At 37.1% G+C, this 18,854-nt stretch overlaps 1 protein-coding gene across 1 annotated transcript; it reads left to right on the forward strand.

Annotated features, from left to right (window-relative positions):
* Positions 1-3,713: 3,713 nt before the first annotated feature.
* LOC121418513 (zinc finger protein 148-like) lies at positions 3,714-18,307 on the forward strand. Its single transcript, XM_041612427.1, has 9 exons — positions 3,714-3,787; positions 5,885-6,031; positions 7,112-7,646; positions 8,131-8,302; positions 8,921-9,102; positions 9,447-9,536; positions 10,901-11,107; positions 12,038-12,184; positions 16,203-18,307. The coding sequence occupies exons 2-9, from the start codon at positions 5,975-5,977 to the stop codon at positions 17,042-17,044; spliced, it is 2,232 nt and encodes a 743-aa protein (XP_041468361.1). The 5' UTR covers positions 3,714-3,787; positions 5,885-5,974; the 3' UTR covers positions 17,045-18,307.
* Positions 18,308-18,854: the final 547 nt, after the last annotated feature.

Consider the following 18,854-nt stretch of genomic DNA (forward strand, 5'->3'; position numbering starts at 1 on the left):
TTGAGCCTGCTGTTAGTCATGTTGGCTCTGAGATGATTTTTGATGAGCTTGAGTTAACTGAAGGTTCTTTCACAAGAAGCTGTACTTACTGGGATGATTGCAGCTATTTTCACTAACTTGTACAGTTCTTCAAAGGACATAGTAAGTGGCTTCAGGTGTTCCGCGACATCAATCAAAGTTTCTAGTTTGGTGTCAGACCTTTCAATCATTCTCTTGACAAGTCTCATTTCAGTTTTGATGTCCTCAAGATTGAGTTTATAGTGCACTGCAAGAGGCTTGACAGTTTCGAAGTCCAGAAACTTATGAGACTTAGGATCCAGAGCTGCAAGTGAACGAAAGATCTGCAGATTTTCGTTGCTAAATCTTCTACTTAATTCACCTAAAAACACATCCACTGTAGGATTAAGTATTGCTATTTTCATGCTAGCTGCATCAGACACTTTGTCACGCTTTCCGAGCTTAGACAGAACTACAAAGTCATCCATTGTTGATGGTGCACTGGTTTGTCTGCGTTTATTGCTACATTTAAGTCCATTTTCCTTTGCTAGTGTAAGTGATTCACTGAAGTAGCTATCAGCTTAAGAGGGAGGGGACAGAACACCCATCGCAGATTGCACATCTTTACATAGCCTATTTACTTTTTCACTAAAAACCATGACGGTGACAAATTATGAACGAAGAGTTCAAGCATTCTTATTTGTTAATGAAGCAAATCGATGAGTTTAATCCAAATTTTACATGAGTAGATGCATATTTATTTCAAGGAAGGGGGCAGACTTTGAGTATTTGTCCTCCACGCCCCCCCCCCCCAAAGAATAAACATTGCTGACGACAGAATACACGCCATGTACTGTAGTTTAACACTTACATTAGCTTGTGTATCACACATTGAAATGTCTGCCTTAATGCAAGATATAACAAGCGATATAAACTTATTACAAACTAATAGTGTGCGAGGAAGCCAACAGCGACTAAGTGAGAAAATTTTCAAGTTTTGAAGAGCAGAAAATGGTATTTTAGAGCACTTCACAGCTGAGCTTGAATATGTAGTACGACAGCATCTACTTATTTACAAATTACTGTATAATTTTCTTTTAAGTCCTCAAAATTTCTGGGGGGGCAACTGGGGGGGCAAAGCTTCTGAGTGGGGGGGCAAATGCCCCCCCATGCCCCCCCTTGGTGCCGCCACTGCCCACTCCCTCCCCCTCTGTAAGCCCTGGGGTGAATCGCCAGCAGTATTGAAACTTTCTACACATTCTGAATCTAGATAAACATTCATCATTATGATGCTATTTTAGTTTATTTATTTGTTCATTTATTTCCAGTCATATGTTATACATATGATGTAGTACTTTGTATTGTGATATCTCCAGGTAATGACTATAATTAACAGAGATGGTTGTACACCACAAGAGTCTGATGTACTATAATATTAATGAATGGAAATATATAAAGTGAGCCAATATTTTTATCATTTATTATTTGACAATCCATATTGATGCTATCATAACATTTGTCATAAAATGATAAAAGATAACTCAGTTATTCATTTTTTCTGTGTAAGATTTTGCCAATAAAATATTTGAAAATGGAACCCTTATTGTGCAACTGTCCTTGATTCACCTAGAAGCTTCACAGAAATATTAGTGTGATTTTGTATTTTATAGCCAGGGGCTGATCCTTCATTTCATAATGGAGGGAGGGGCACAGAAATGTGTTCTTTATTTGGGTCAAAATTGTTGACAAGCAAAAATAAAAGGGAGAAAATGTGCCCACTCATGCTTTGTTTGTATGTATACTATTCCTTTTTTCATATCTCCAGGGGCGGTACCATGGGGATTGGAATGCCCTCCCCCTCCCTCCCTCTCCATGTTTAAAGTACTGCTAAAAGAGGGAGAAAAGGAAAAAAGAATAGTGAAGATTATATAAAGGACAATTAAAATCTAGGTTTCTTGACCATGTAACTCCAAAGTACCCCTTTATTTCAATTGAAATAAATATTAATGTGATCTTTAGGATTGAGGCACCCCCCCCCCCTTCCCCATCACAATAACCTGGCACCATCCCTGCATACTTAACATCACACATTTTACATCTATGATCTAACTAAATTTAGTTGTGTTAACTTCTTATGAAATATTTTCATTGTATTTATTGTCTTGGTATATCTATTTCATTTATCAACATCTGTATGAGTAATTTGCTCAAACGAAATGTACCCAGTTGTGAAATGTGAAATAAAGCAGTGGCATTGATAGGTCTTCATACTTGAGGGGAGGGGGGGGGGGGTGGTTCTGTATTGGCCATCTCCATGATGTGTACTTTATGCATGTGTTAGTGCATATATGGGTGTGTGTGTGTGGGGGGGGGGAATGGATGATTGTACACATCACCCCCCACCTGGAAATTTGGGAATGCATCCTCCAATCTAGCTCCATTGATCCCCACCCCCCCTGCTATCTACACCTCTGAATATACCAGACTGAAAATGACACCAACTATTCATTTTGCAAGCTGGTAGACGTGCCTATAATTTTTTTCAAAATGGGTTCACAAGCTCTAAATTTCTTTCTTGTCTCAGTGGCACCACAGTTTACAGTTATATGAAGTAGTTGATGTTATAACAGTACAATAAAAGTAAAAATACTGTCATTTTATTGTGGAAGTATGGAGCCTTTGAAGTGCCATGGACTTGACGACTTGGCAAGATACTTGATCTTGCCATGTCGACATAACCTTATTATGTCGACATGGCGAGATACGTTATCTCACCAAGTCGACTTATAAAAACTTATATGTCAACATGGCGAGATACGTTATCTTGCCAAGTCGACTTGTAAAACGTTATATGTTAACATAGCGAGATGTTTTATCTTGCCAAGTCGACTTATAAAACATTATATGTCGACATGGCAAGATACGAAGTGTCCAAGGCCTGGCGAGAGTCTAAATTTCTCGTCAAGTTGACATATAACTTTTTATAAGTCAACTTGGCAAGATAGAATATCTCCCCATGTTGACATATAACTTTTTATAAGTCAACCTGGCAAGATAACGTATATCTCGCCATGTCGACATATAACTTTTTATAAGTCGACAAGGCGAGATACTTATAATCTTGCCAAGTCGTCAAGTCGATGGTAGTTTAAATGCTCCGTATGGGAGGCTGGCAGTTTACATTGAATTTCAAATAAAATTACATAAAAATATAAGAATATTATGACAAAAATAATTTTGCCATGATCTATGGCTCCTTGCACCAATCAAAATTATTAGTCATTTTGTCCATTTTGTGAAGCTTAATTTATCATGATCAATGAACAAGGTGCAATATTATACAGAGATCTCCCAAAGGCAGGTGAACACAATATACTTGAAATATCATGGATTCAAAATACTTTTTTTCATAAGAGGAATAAGGCTACTCTGTGTAAGCCAAATTAAAATAAAGTGAAATGAATGGCGTATAGGAAAATTTATTTAAAAAAATTAAAATATACAATCGAAGTTCATAATCATATGCGTTTTTCATGGGGAAAAAATAATAATTTTCAGACCACTAGCCCTATTACTGGGCTATAACTTTAGTCTTTTCATTCGATAGATTTTTGTTGATGTTTTTTTTTTAATTAAGGTAGTTACTGGAAAAAAATTATCTAGCTAATAATCCGAAAATGAGAAACTTCATTGTTTGACGACACCATATGGGCGGTGATTTCATCAAATTATTCTTCTATCTTCTTGCTGTGTCGGCATTTTTGGTCGCTGTGTTTACCTCATGTTCTTGGTAAGAATCGTTTATTTGTTCACATTTCGTAGATAATAATGAACTTGATTTACTAGATACGTATCTTCCAATGCTTTGTTACTAATAAAAGGTGTCTATATATTCAAATTTTCCTCATAATTCGATTGTATTTTCTCTCCCGACTGGGTCTGGGACTGGGTCTGGGAGCTGCACTCGCGCTACGGCAGTCGTCCTCGCGAAACCGACCTCCTCGGCCTCTCTAACGTTACCCGGTACTGGTACTACCGTACCGTAGTTCTACTTCTACTCCGCTCATATTATTCCTCGATCGTTAGCGCGTTTAGCGCTTGGCGTTATCCTGGACTTGGTGAAGATTCTGATCTTACCTTACCTTTATCATCTTGCTGATCTTATTGTTAGCCCGAGCCAGCCCTGGCGAGGCTGGCGTAGAACTTGCCTTGCGCAATTACGCTAGACAGCTGGCAGCCGTCTGTTTCAAGGATTTTTTTTTTAAAACATGATTTTTTATTTTTTAAATTTCTCCTCGTACACAGACCGCTCGCTATCGTGCAGCCACCATTAGGTGACTTACACAATGCCAAATCCCCCTGTCGGGGCTCTTCAATTTTTGTCTTCAAATATGAAATTGAATTATTGAATCACATTTTTGAAAATTAATGCGACCGAAATGCAAATTAATATTCCCTCTTGGCATTAATTGCCAAAATCAAGTTAAAAGGAACAAAAACAGTGACTTACCGTACCTCGGCTGTCGCGTAACCTCACTTCCCCGTTTTATCCGATCTTAAGTATGGTCAGTTCCCCTATGTCTGCGCGGTCTCCCAAGTCTGCGCACCCGCGTATCTGCGCGATTCTAGTAAAAGAAGATACGCAATGAGCATGAACCTTTCACATGCAATACATAGACAGGTATTCATAAAAATATCCGACTCAAAATGGTGGAAAAATAATGAATTCAGGGCATTTCATGTGATGGCCTCAAAAATGCAGTCTTTGTCATCAAAATCCCCGAATCATGTGCAAAGTGAATGAGTGCGCAGACATGGGGTACCATTGTTTTTTTCAATCTGAAAATGACTTCCCTAGGTTTTTTCAAGAAAATCCTATATTTTCTTTCATTTTTTGATGAGAAATTTGGTACACTTACTCTTAATAATGTAAGGAACATTATCAACTGAAAGATTTTGTGAAATAAGAAGAAATTCATGTTAACTCTGAGCTCAAATTGTTAGGTGCGCAGACTTGGGGCCCACCATCATACATAAACATATGGCCATTGATTCCCCTGTACAGATCGGGCTAGAAGTTCGGTTTCTGTATTTGGTGAGTGAAGCCAACGGAGTTAAGCTGAACAACCAACATAACAGAGTCCGAAGCTTTTGGTCTAAATTGCGCTGGCTCCTCGCTGTGTGTGTGCTGCCCAAGACCAAGCAGGCTCCTGGTCCTAGCCAGGAGGCTTTTTAAGTTCTAGAGAGTAAAAATCATTTACTAACGTAAGGTTTCTCATTCTCAACGAAGCCAGGTCTTCCTTTCTATTCATTTGTGTGTACCACCGAAAAACCTGAAACTTTCTACTTTCTTTCTAAAAGATCTAGCCCTAAATCATGTACATAGGATACAACTTCATTCCTAACATTTCTACACTATGAATTTTATGTTTATACAAGAATTCATCAAAAAATGAGAAAAGGGTCTTGAAAAGACGGAAGAGACTTGCCTGATGTTTAAGCCGACATCTTGTTATCTATTGTTCTTCACCTACAATACGGACGCTTGTGTCGCGTAACGTTGGGGAAGAACAATACTGGTCAATAGGACATATATCATTGTACATTTCTGCTACCCACAAAATACACATTGGTCATGAATGAAATTCTCGTACGTGTACATTCAATACATGTTCACTGTTGCTTCCATAAACATTTGGCAGCAATTATCTAATGTCTTCATTTTCAAAAAATAATTTTTCTCAAGTTTAACAATCATTTTCATCAAATAAATTAGTTTACATTATTCATGCTGAGTAAGACATCACAATTGAAGACTGAAATATAATGGATATATTACCAACCTTATGATAAAGAAATATCCGAACAATAATTTATTTCTTTGTAGGTTTGCATTGAAAGATGGCCAGCTTGGATGAACTGATCTCAAGATGTCGGGAGTGATTTCATCTGTGTAGTTGTGGTGATTGCATCTGAAATGGCTGCTTCAGGCAGCAGTCTTTCACAGTTTCCCAGTGTCCACCATCATCTGAAGGTACTTTACTAGCCATTTTGTTGTGTGTGTGCATCTTAAGTATCAAGAAAGGGTTTTGCTGCATGTAACATTTACATGTATTGGTGTATAGTGAGTGATTGTATTACCGACCGGCCTTGTATTACCGACCGGCCTTGTATTACCGAACGCGCGCATCATATGCGTCAGAAAATAATCAATACGCTCAAACCTTTGCAACTTCCTTCCAAAAGGAACTTAAATAGAAAAATGATGAAAAATTATCAAAAACACAATTTCGAAGTCTTTATATCCTCAAGACAATAAAATGTGGTCAAAATAGCTCATCAGTGAATTTGTTGTTTTCCCAACTTTTCCCATAGAAAACACACGTTCGTTAATACGATACCTTTTCAAGTGACCAAAATATTTCACTTGCGAAGAGGGGTCCGATTGGAAGCTAATGTCGTAAAAATGAAAAACAATTTCGGCAAAATTTCTGCATGTTTATATTTTGTAGGTATTTGTGTATTTATGGTGAATGTTTGGTGAATTTTATTGTAATAATGTGTTTGATATGATCAAATTCATGAAAAGTGTTTGGTAATACGATCCACTACCATATTTATTTAAATCTGGTAATGGTTGACGTATGTACATGTAGTTTTAAGAAGATTTTTGTTTGGTGCAGTTTATATGTAGCTGCATGTTGATGCTGCCTTTCAGTTTAGTTCTCAGGCAATTGCTATGTTTTTCTTGTATTAATTAAAACCTGCTTTTCATATCATAGGCCTGCAGGAAATTTATTGCTTGATTAAATTTATGAATGCACGTATTCTATTATTATTCTGTTGAAAACTCAAGCAGAATTTTCTTGTATTTTACATCATATTAGTCTTCATTATTATTTAGTAGCATGCACAAGTATCTATGAGCTATTTTTCTGAAGAAACTGCATAAACTGAATACATGTAAATAATGAGATCAATACATATTGAGCACAAACCTGTTTTCACTTTTACGTTTTTTTCCAAATGACATACTATCGGTTTTGGAGTCCATTACACCTGTGTGACTGCAGCATGATTTAGTATCTTTTGTATTTTTTATTCAATTTGGAAGGTGGAACACCATGAGAGGGACCGAGATTCGCCATCAAGTGTCATGACAAACAGCTTCATGCACAGTACCAACTGCATGGCGGACACCCCTTCCTCTGCTTTGGTAGAACCGGACCCCCACTCCCTCCTCAGTTCCTCTCTGACGGTTCCTCAGTCAAGCCTAACGGTCAGTGACCACGAGTCAACCATTGACTCCCTGAATGACGATGGAAGCGACCTGCACGGGGATGACTTCTCCAGCCAGCTTGGAGGATGTGGAGACGAGTCGGACACCTTGGACGCCCTGTCCAGTCTGGCCCTCCAACAATCAAGTCTCTTCCTGGTGAACCTTCCGACCAGGGCGCAGGCACCTCTTGGATCGTTGGGCGGGGCCACCACATCATTCATGCCCCTCCTGGTGATAGGAGGGGGAATGCAGAAGGGCGGAGAAGGGGCACAGTTTCTGAGGTTGCGGGATATCGCCCATGCTAACTTGATCTGTGCAACCCAAGAGAGTATTGCCAGGACCTACAATGCACCAACTCCAAAGCAAGTTGGTAAGTACATCTTGATATTGAAGCAAGGAATGTAAAGCTTAGCAATTAATGATAGGGCTGATTTCTCTGATTGGTTGCTTTGATTAATATGTATGATCAATCTTAAAATACAGCCTCTTCATCGCTAAGCTTTGTGTTGCAAGGTCCTTTTTTAAGCACTCGTATGAAAGTTTATTTGCTGTCATTTTAAATCATACCTACATGTACTTCTCACTCACTTGAAAATATAGATTATCTTGCTTTCAAATCAAATAATGTATAGAAATAATCAAAACATAATTTATTCTTCATTTATTGATTCTTTAGCCAATACCTTTGCTGATGTGATGATGTTCTTTAGTTCCTGTTAAATCAAAGCAGTGACAAACCTTACTTTGATACTGATAGCAATAATGTAAACTGCAGTAACTACACACGCTTTTGAATTAATTATCAGATATGATAGCCGGAGATTTTTTCTTGTCTTCAAAACAAAATCTTCTAGAAAAACGAGAGCACAAATGTGAGCAATGTGGCAGGATCTTCAAGTCATCCAGTCACTTCCGTTACCACATGGAAACCCACAAGGGCAACAAGTTACTCAAGTGCCCTGTCAATGGCTGCAATAGAAGCTTTTCCTGGCCTGCTAACCTCAAATACCATGTTAGGACACATGCGTAAGTTGCTTTTTCATTTTCTCCAAAGCCCACATTCTAATTTCACCTCTGCCAAAAAATTGGAAGGGGTATTTAAGATACATCATGTGGTCTGACTGACAGTGGGTAGTCAATCCATTGCAAATCTTGGAAAATAAATGAATTAATTTGTCATGCAATGTTCATGAAAGTTTGCCTTTCACATGTTGGTCTTTGGGAGAAGGTGGAGACACATTTTTGGATGTGTCAGAAACTATTTTCCATGGTAATGCCATATTATTGCCACGGTGATGCCATATTATTGCCACAAATCAGGGGGAACTTTGATTAATACTGCCTTGATGCCATGGAGATCACCTCATCCTTTTGAGTCAAATCAGCAAAAACTTGCACGTTTTAGCCCAGCTAAAGCTTTTGTAAAGGGTCAATAATATGATTTTTAGACAATTGTCATCTATTCCATCCAGTCTTACTATCTTTTTTGAACCACCTTTGTGAAAATTTGCAATTCAAGTAGCCATTAAAGCTCTCAATTTCTTTAAATTGAGATTCTAAAGAAAAATTTTAATGAAAATTTTTAGAAAGTCTTGAATTTAAAATCTCTTGTATCATTTTCTAATGTTTTTTCCCTCTCTTTAGCAATGACCGTCCCTACCCATGTCCCAGCAAGGGTTGTGGAAAGACATTCTTCACAGTCCAGGCTCTAAATGTCCACAGCAGAATTCACTCTGGTACCAAACCTTTCAAATGCACCCATGATGGCTGTGATAAGAGCTTCACCACGCAGGGAAACCTCAAGAATCATTTCAGGACTCATACTGGTAAACAAAGGCATAATTATTGATGGTGGTGATGATGATGATGATGATGGTGATAATGATGACGACGATGATGATGATGATGATTGAAGAGGATGGTAATGAGGAGGAGGATGAAATGATTATGATGGCGATGGTGGTAAAGATGATGATAATGGTGATGTGAAGATGGCATTCTTTAGAAAGGATTCACTTGACTGCCAAATCGAGCAATCTGTTTCCAATTGCCAATTTTTTTTTGACTACCTAGAAGTTTATGTCGAACAAAAACTCATGATATCTGTGATTATAATTATCATGAAATGATGGCCTAGATTAATTTTGAAAATGTAATTTCTGTGTTCCAGGTGAGCGTCCATTCAATTGTGACTTTGATGGATGTACTCAGAAGTTTGCAGAGATGTCTAGTTTAAAGAAGCATAAACTTACACATACAGGTAAGTGTCAGAAAAGGGTACGAGAAATGAGTTTAAAGATGCACTTAAAAACTGATTTTGGAATAAAAGGTTGTAGCATTTTATGCGAGTGTTCAATCATGGAACATCTTACTGTGCAAAGTTCTAGCTATAATTCATTGTAACTTTTTGTACTTGGGTTGCCTATAAATGATCATAGTTACAACTTAACCTTAAAGATATTTGTCATTGATTTTACAAGAACAAAATACAGGTAGCAAATAGGTATGAGTGCAATGGTGCAAGATTTCACTTTAAAAGGTGAGAGAAAGATGCTCTATTCAATGATTTGAACAGTTAGAAAAATCTCACAAACACAAAAAAAATTGATCAAAATTGAACAATGAAAAATATGGCATTTTAAAGTTTCGCATTATTCCGGTGAAAGAGTTCTAGGCATGTCTTCATGAATATTCAATGAGCAAACTGATGATGTCATATCCCACTTGTTCTTTAGTATTTTATTATATGAAATTAGGTTTATTCAATTTTTTTTTCTTTAAGAACAAAAAAGTTAAAATGACAACTGATCTATTGCATTACATATTCATTGCTGCAACTTATTTCATTACAAGGGAGACATATCATTCATCCATGTATGAAAAATTTAAACAATTATGATTTCATGAAATAACATTAAGAAAAAGGAAAGTGGGGATGTGACATCATCATTCAATCTAATGAATATTCATGATGACCTGCATATAATTTTTTTCACAATATATTGGTAAAATTTAAAATTCAATAACTTTGCTATTTGTCAGCAGAGTTTAACAAAAATTTCAGCCCGGATTACCCTTTTAAGAAATTAGTCTGCCATCACAGTCCTCTTTGTTTTACTGACTATGCAGAAAGTTAGGATTTCCATATTGTAATGTGATTTGTGCAAAAGTGGCAGCTATATATAGTGTGCTTTTCTTGCTGCCGTTATTTTTAACTATCATTGTACTTTATATCTTGTACTCTTCAGTTGATGGCAATGGATGAATAAATGAAATATGAAATATTGATAGAATAGAGACCAACTAATATCTGTTTATCTGTTTGTAGCTACTTTTTCCCTAATTAATAATATAAGTGCCTTGTAAGTACTGCTCTGGAACACCTCAAAGAGGCTATAGATGTGCAGGCCATTCATGCAATCGCTGCCACTATATACTTATTTTAATTAGCATGTTTTTTGCTCAGCTTTTTCTTAAATGCAGCTAGATTGGGTGCATTTTTAGTAGTGTAATTAGTATTGTGTAATAAATAAAGTAATTATCAAGCCATTACTTATTATTCCTATATAAATCTATTTTAAAATTTGTATTTGACCTGCTACATTTTGATTTCTACTAATGCAGGTGAAAAACCGTACAAGTGTGAGATTTGTGGACGCCTCTTCTCCCAGAGCGCCAGTCGGAATACTCATAAACGACGCCACCACAGCTCATTGACGGACAGCAAAATCTCACCTGTCTTGGATGGTGATAGTGATGTAGCCAATGAGAAGCTGGTATCTAAGGGGCGTGGCAGTAGCCACACCAATAAGAAGTCTCGCTTTACGATAGGTATGCATGTTACAATTCAGAGGGTCACGTTGAAATACATTGCTGTTATTCGAAAATAATTACATATTTAAAATTCATGCTTACCTTTCTGTACAAATATGATTTTGTCCAAACTGATAGTTTGCAGTAAAACCTATTTCATTCTTTTTATCCATTAAGAGAAGTACCTTAAAACTGAATAAATGAGGTAGCTTGTGTTTATCGATGTTTTATTTTCACTAGTACTGTGATCAATTACAATACAAAATACTACAATTGGGAAACACTTCACTCAACCTATTTTTTTTTCATTTTTATTTATATATATATATATTTTTTTTTTTTTGGGGGGGTCAGATTAAAATAAAAACCTTGTATTTCTTTTTTTCCCCACTCTATAAATATATGTATTGTTTCTCTGTGACTTACCTTCAATAGCAGATAAAAATGTAATACAATGAGCTACCCACTGTGCTAGTGTGAATTCACTAAATTAAGAACTTTCTTAATGATTATAAACCCGAGCCTAGCCTATAGATTAAAGTATGTTTGTTTGTCTGACGACATAAACCAATGTTATTGTTACATGCTTTACCTCCTGTATCTTGATGGAATAAAGCCATATTTTTTAATTCTTTCAACATTTTTCAAAATGCTATAGACAATAGTTAGATTATGACTTTATAAATCTTATCTGTATTTATTTTTTTCAATTCTAATAGAGTACATAATGGAGCCGTGGCAGATACATTGATTTGTTTACATTATGAAATATTGACTTTAGGTAGGAAAAACAGTGATTCTGTCTCCTAATTTTGTTTTGATTGGTCATCAATAAGATGGTACATGCATTTTAAATTATTTTATGAAGCAAACTTTTGAATTCCCGGCAAGAGGTGTTGTTAGGAACCTTGCCAGATAAATGTTGTGGGGTTTCTTTCTTTCAATTAGAACGCCTAAAGCGAGAAACAGCAAAGAGTCCAGTATGTGAATCTATAACTGGGATAAGTTCTAGTGAAATCCCGTCTGTAGCAGCTCCTTGCAGCAGTATTGATCAAGAACCTGATGACATCTCACTTCCACACTCACTCCTACCAGGTAAGCTCATTATAAACCTGAACCGTTTACATGTAAAATTATTCAAACCTCAGTTGTAATTGGTTTGGTGAAAATATACCAACTATAAAATTGTATAATAAATCAATTATTGGCCAATAATACATGGACACCAATGGGGCTAATTATGTATTCATGAAGTTATATACATGTATATGTACATAGTGTCTACATTACATATGTATTTAGTGCTTATCCATTGACATGCTACATGTGCTTTACAATAATATGACTCCCAAAAAATTCTGCTCTCCAAGTGTTTGCAAAAATATTATTTAATATATTGGGCCCCCATAGATTGGGTTGTGGAGGTATTTCATCTTGCTCACAAAAGAAGAACATTTTTTGTGACTTCATCACTCCATACTCTATATAGTCGATTTGACATTTTCCGAACCTAGAAATGTTCTTTCCGATGAAGTTTTTTTCTTGATTCGTGTTCCTATGGGGTCCTAGAACAAATTCAGCTTGGTTGCCAAAAGTTGCCGTTTGGGCAATTTTGCTAATTTGCATAAATCCAAAATGGCCGCCAGATGCCATCTTGAAAACCTAACTTTTGAACCCCTGTCCACAAAATGATGAGTAATGACTCGTTTTAGGGGTTTAGAGATGTGTAGAACTGATTTCTGTAATCATTTTTGCAATATAAGGTCATCTTTAGGTCAAATCCAAGATGGCCGCCATATGCAATCTTGAAAAATTGACTTGTGTTCCCCTTGCCCCAGAATGACGAGTAATACCTCTATTTAGGGGTTTTGGGGTGTGCAGAATCCATTTCTGCTTTCTATTTTGCAATATAATGTCATCTTCAGGTCAAATCCAAGATGGCCGCCATATGACGCCATCTTGAAATATCAATTGTTGAACCCTTTGCCCCAGAATCATGAATAATAACTCTATTCATGAGTCATTAGGTATGTTGATTCAATTCATGTAGTTATTTTGCACAAAAGATAATCTTCAGATCAAATCCAAGATGGCCGCCAACCGCCATCTTGAAAAATTACTGTCTGAGGCTTATACGTGTTAGAACTAATGTAAAGGGATTTCAGTAAGAATACTCATTTCTTTTATTAATTCTCAAGTTCATTTCAACATTAATTGCTCAACTTAGAATGAATCCTCTTTAGGTTTGGGCTATCCATTTCGAGTGTATTTTTTAAGGTCCATTCATACCTTTGTACTGAAGAGGCTTTTAGGGTCTTATTTCAATTTGAAAGTGTTTTATCAATATTATTTTTCTAAATCAATGTGTCCAATGATTGGTAGGCATCAGTTCGCCTTAAAAGACGATGGTGTAGCGCTAGGCCTTCTAGAGTGGCAGTCTCTAGAGCAAATTTTTACAGATGAAGGAGGATGGCGCTGAGACACGTTTATATAGAGATGCTGCCCTAGCCTTCCTCCTAGGCCTTTGGTCTGCCAATTTAGCATTCCGATTATTTTCTGACGTCTTGACCCCTGTACTTAGTAGCTCTCCATAGAATGGATGGCGACTATCATCTACACCTTCATAAGTGTTAGTGTCTATGCCGGCAAGTTTTATGTCATATTTGCATGTGTCTTTAAAACGGAGGTGTGATCTATCGATGGGGTGAGACCAATCACACAGCTTACCTTACCTTGGCGAATCCAAGAAGGGATTCGCCAAGGTTTCATGGGGCAAACATGCCCCAACCACCTGAGGTGCCTTTGACTAAGGAGCGAGAATAAGCTTTTGATGCTAGCACGTACGCTGAATGGCCTCTGTATTTTTCACTTTGTCCTGCCAATTAACGTGCATGATACGTCCGAGGCAGCTGACATGGAAGGTCTTTAACCACTTTTCTTGGTCGGCGTACGTTTTCCAGGACTTACTTCTGTGCAGGAGCTTGGCCTTGACTGTGACAGATTTTACAATCCTGATGCTTATATGCTTGTCCTGTGAAAGGGGACAAGAGACATATAGTCGGTCCAAGGTCGATGAGGAGTCCACCATAACCAGACGAGTGTGTGCTGTTGATATACATATCTGGAGGACAGTCGGTGTCTTGAGTCAGGATTTCTGACCGTCTCAAAGTCTGATGGATGGTCCAAACCCCTTACATGCACAAGACAGGCAGCTGTTATGTCCGTATGACTAGGTCTTGTACTCCCACTTCTTGAGAGGCAGGGGCGACATCGTTTCCGTAAAACATTTCACGAATGAGAACAATCCTGACCGTGCAGTCTTGGGGAGCCTATCTTCTGCAGGAGGCTAAAGAGTGCACTCCTGCTGACCAAGTCAATGGCTTTTGTCAGGAGGAAAAGTCCAATAATAATTATAAAGGAAGTTAATAATTAAATCATTTTTTTTGAAAAAAAAATACGGAGAAATCACTTTTTAATTCAAATAATACTTTAAAGTCATTTCACTGGAAAAGTATGGTTGCACAGAAATAAAAAAGGGATCAAAACTCCCGAAATCATAGCCCAAACCTTGAATGGTTTAATTCTAAAGTAAGCGGTTAATGACGAAATCTATCAAACATCTGACCATCTTAGACATGACTTGACCTCGAATTAAAAATGGAGTGATTAAAAGAAATGAATCATTCTCACTGAAATCCCCTTACATGAGCTCCAATACATAACAACAACCTTATTAGGGACAGCACTTCTTCAAGGTTCAATAGTCTCGGAAGTAGTTTTTTTTTATTTCGTAATATGGCGTTTAGTGGTCATGTTGGATTATTTTGACCTGGAGATGATCCTACATTGCAAAATTATGAACAGAAATTGAATAAACATACCAAATAACTCACGAAAAGAGGGATATTATTCATGATTCTGGGACAAAAACTTGAGAATTAATCAAAGAAATGAGTATTTTACTGAAATCCCTTTACATTAGTTCTAACACGTATAAGCCTCAGACAGTAGTTTTTCAAGATGGTGGTTGGCGGCCATCTTGGATTTGATCTGAAGATTATCTTTTGTGCAAAATAACTACATGAATTGAATCAACATACCTAATGACTGATGAATAGAGTTATTATGCATGATTATGGGGCAAAGGGTTCAAAAATTGATATTTCAAGATGGTGTCATATGGCGACCATCTTGGATTTGACCTGAAGATGACATTATATTGCAAAATAGAAAGCAGAAATGGATTCTGCACACCCCAAAACCCCTAAGTAGAGGTATTACTCGTCATTCTTGGGCAAGGGGAACACAAGTCAATTTTTCAAGATTGCATATGGCGGCCATCTTGGATTTGACCTAAAGATGACCTTATATTGCAAAAAATGATTACAGAAATCAGTTCTACACATCTCTAAACCCCTAAAACGAGTCATTACTCATCATTTTGTGGACAGGGGTTCAAAAGTTAGGTTTTCAAGATGGCATCTGGCGGCCATTTTGGATTTATGCAAATTAGCAAAATTGCCCAAACGGCAACTATTGGCAACCAAGCTGAATTTGTTCTAGGACCCCTTAGGAACACGAATCAAGAAAAAAACTTCATCGGAAAGAACATTTCTAGGTTGGTGTATTGAGCCTATGAGACTGTCAAATCGACTAATACATTGAAGACTTCATCAAAAGAGACTCATATTGCAAAGGAAAACTGGTATCACTATATGATACTGATGCGTTGATCACACTGCAGGACAATAACTAGTCACTTCAAAGTAAGACAAAGCAGAAAGTATTGGAGCACTGATATCATCATTGGTGTATGTATATCTTAAACATTGTATGACTTTTGGAAATGAGCTAATTCATGTTGATATCGGGGGCCTGATGCATAAAAGCAGTTTTTCAGTGTGTCATTTTCAATAGCATAATTGTGTTTGCCAGAGTTTTTCTATGGCAAAATTTTTATGAAACAGGCCCCTGATAGGATGTTATTGTGCTTTTTGTAGCTCTGTAGAATACTCTCTCTTTGTGTTGGTATAATGCGTCGCATGGTAAATGACCACAATTTTAGTCTTTGAGAAAATTACTTTTGAATGTATCTTTCATCTTGTATCCTCAGGACTTGGTCAGGAGGAATCCTCTGTAGCAAGCTCATTGGAGAAGGCTGATTTGCAGGACGAATCATCCTCAGAGTTTGTTCTTTCTCATCAGCACTCGATCCATAGCATGGTTAGTGGATCGCATCACAGTCATGATATTCAAGAGAGTACCGAAAGTAGCCAACATCATCATCATCATCATCATCATCATCATGGGCACCTACATCACCATGCCAACCGTCTCCATGATCATCAAGAAGTATCATCAGCAGGCGGGATGGTTTACAATCCCGCTGCCAGCCAGTCACTGCTACAGTCAAACCTTGATGAGGCGGGCCCTCACCTGATGGGTGTGGCTGACGAATCCAACGTGATGGGCGTCACCAGCAACCATGTGATGTCAGTAGCCGACATGGGTGTGTCTAGTAGCCATTTGATTGATGTATCTGACAGCCATGTCATGAGTGTAACCGACAGTCATGATGTGATTGGGGTATCAGATGGTCATGTGATTGGTGTATCAGATGGTCATGTGATTGGCGTGTCCGATAGTCATGTGATGGGCGTGTCAGATAGCCATGTAATGGGCGTATCGGATAGTCCAGTCATGGGCGTATCGGATAGTCACGTTATAGGTGTTTCAGATAGTCACGTTATAGGTGTATCAGATAGTCATGTCATAGGTGTATCGGATAGTCATGTGATCGGTGTGTCCGATAGTCATGTGATGGGTGTGTCTGATAGTGATCATGTGATTGGCGTCTCTGATGATCCTCCATCAGTAAGTGAGGGGCTACAGTATCCTGAAGACATATGGGGTGGTCAAGAGCATATGGGTGAAAACATTATGGAATGTACTTGACATATACCCGTATGCAACAGTAATTAACTTATCAAACTCATAGAACAGTAAAGTTTTGTATGAATTTTTTGTTGTTGAGTGGTATTTATGTTTATTCTGAGCTGTAACCTATAAAGTATTAAGTATATAGTGATATTATTTAAGTGTTGGTGAAAACTATGGATTGAAAAAATATATATATACTTGCCACACTATGTCTTTACCACAACTTAAACCATTGAAAAATAATGGAAGATTGACCATAACTAAAAATAACCTTTTCAAATGTATTTGTACTCTCTTATTCTCTCAAAATGTTTGATTATCAGTGATATTTCTTCCACATTTTGGATCTTGTTTATGCTATTAATAGGCATTTTGATGCTGATACATTCCAAGTCACCTGACCTTTAAGCAATCTCATTATATTTTAAACTTTTTCGATTGAGAGGCAGTTACTATTAAAAATTTAACCCAATATTGTCAAGCCCCATAATGAAATTATTCCCTAATTTATATAACCATACTTAACAGTAGATGTGGTGTTTAAAATATCAATTTAAACGATTGATGTTTTGTGATATTGGACAAAACTTGGATGCACTTATTTTTTTCAGCCAGATGTTAACTGTGTGTGATGCATTTGTAAAGTATACATTTTGATAACGACTCTTCTTTTTTTAAAGGGTCATAGATAAAAAAAATGAATATTTATCCCCTTGTTTACAAATGTCTTTTTATTATCCATGTAAACATGATTTTTTTTTCATTTAAACTATGTGACTACGACTCGTATAAAAGTGATTAAAAAAAGGTTTCTGATGAGATGTTTGCATGCTACTGAATGCATTTTGTTTGGAGATAGAATTATCTAGTGTACTATATATAAAACACAATCAGTTCAAATTGATCGGGGTTGACCGAAATCAAGGTTGAAACTATGTGTGCTGTGGAAGGGCTGTCTGCATGTTGGTTAGTGTATTTTCTGTTTGGTCCCATCCTTTATGGTCTAATCCTAGTTCATGGACAACCAGTACATCTGGGTCTGATTGCCATTTAGCCAATTAATTATTTGTATCTAAATTCCAGTCAGGCTATACCTATTTCATCTAATATCCACTTGGTCTTACATCATGTAGTATTATATAAGGTTATTTTGAACTGTTTATAAATTGAGATTCCATTTAGCTAAGTACAAATTAATAATCGTTACTGGAAACCGGTTCAGGAAACCAGTTTGGAAGATCGCTTTGTAAGCGTTCCCACTTGATCACAGGAAGTGGTTTTCAAAATCACTTCACGTAAAGCGATCTTGTTGCTATGGAAACGCTGTCAGTGGGCGATTCGAAACCGCAGCGTAGGCATTCTACACCTGTCGTGTGGAGTAGCCCCGCAAAATGTGCGAAGATCGCTTCCCGAAGAACGGTTGTGTCCTCACTTATGCTAAAACTAGTTTAACGAGGCAAAGCGATCTTGAAAACTACATCGCGAGGTGGTTTTCTGAACAGGTTTGGAAAATCGCTTCGACTGTTCTCACTATGCGTTAAACTAGTTTCCAGTAAACTAGTTTTAGGAACGTAGTGAGAACGTTGTCTATTTAAGAATTAGACCTAAGTGCTTTTAGACCAAGTGAATAACAAACCAATAATATTTGCATATAGATTTAAAAAAACAAAAGAAACAATGGGAAATTTAAGGTGGGTTAATGTCCATGTGTTTTGTATATCAACTCAGGGTTGATATCTACTTTATAAGCAACTTTTCTTTTGGTAAAGAGTAGGGGCTGATGGTTCTTGGTTTCAATGTAAATTATACAATTTGAGTGAAAAGT

The sequence above is a fragment of the Lytechinus variegatus genome, chromosome 7, assembly GCF_018143015.1.
Source record: "Lytechinus variegatus isolate NC3 chromosome 7, Lvar_3.0, whole genome shotgun sequence".
Taxonomy (NCBI): Eukaryota; Metazoa; Echinodermata; class Echinoidea; order Temnopleuroida; family Toxopneustidae; genus Lytechinus; species Lytechinus variegatus.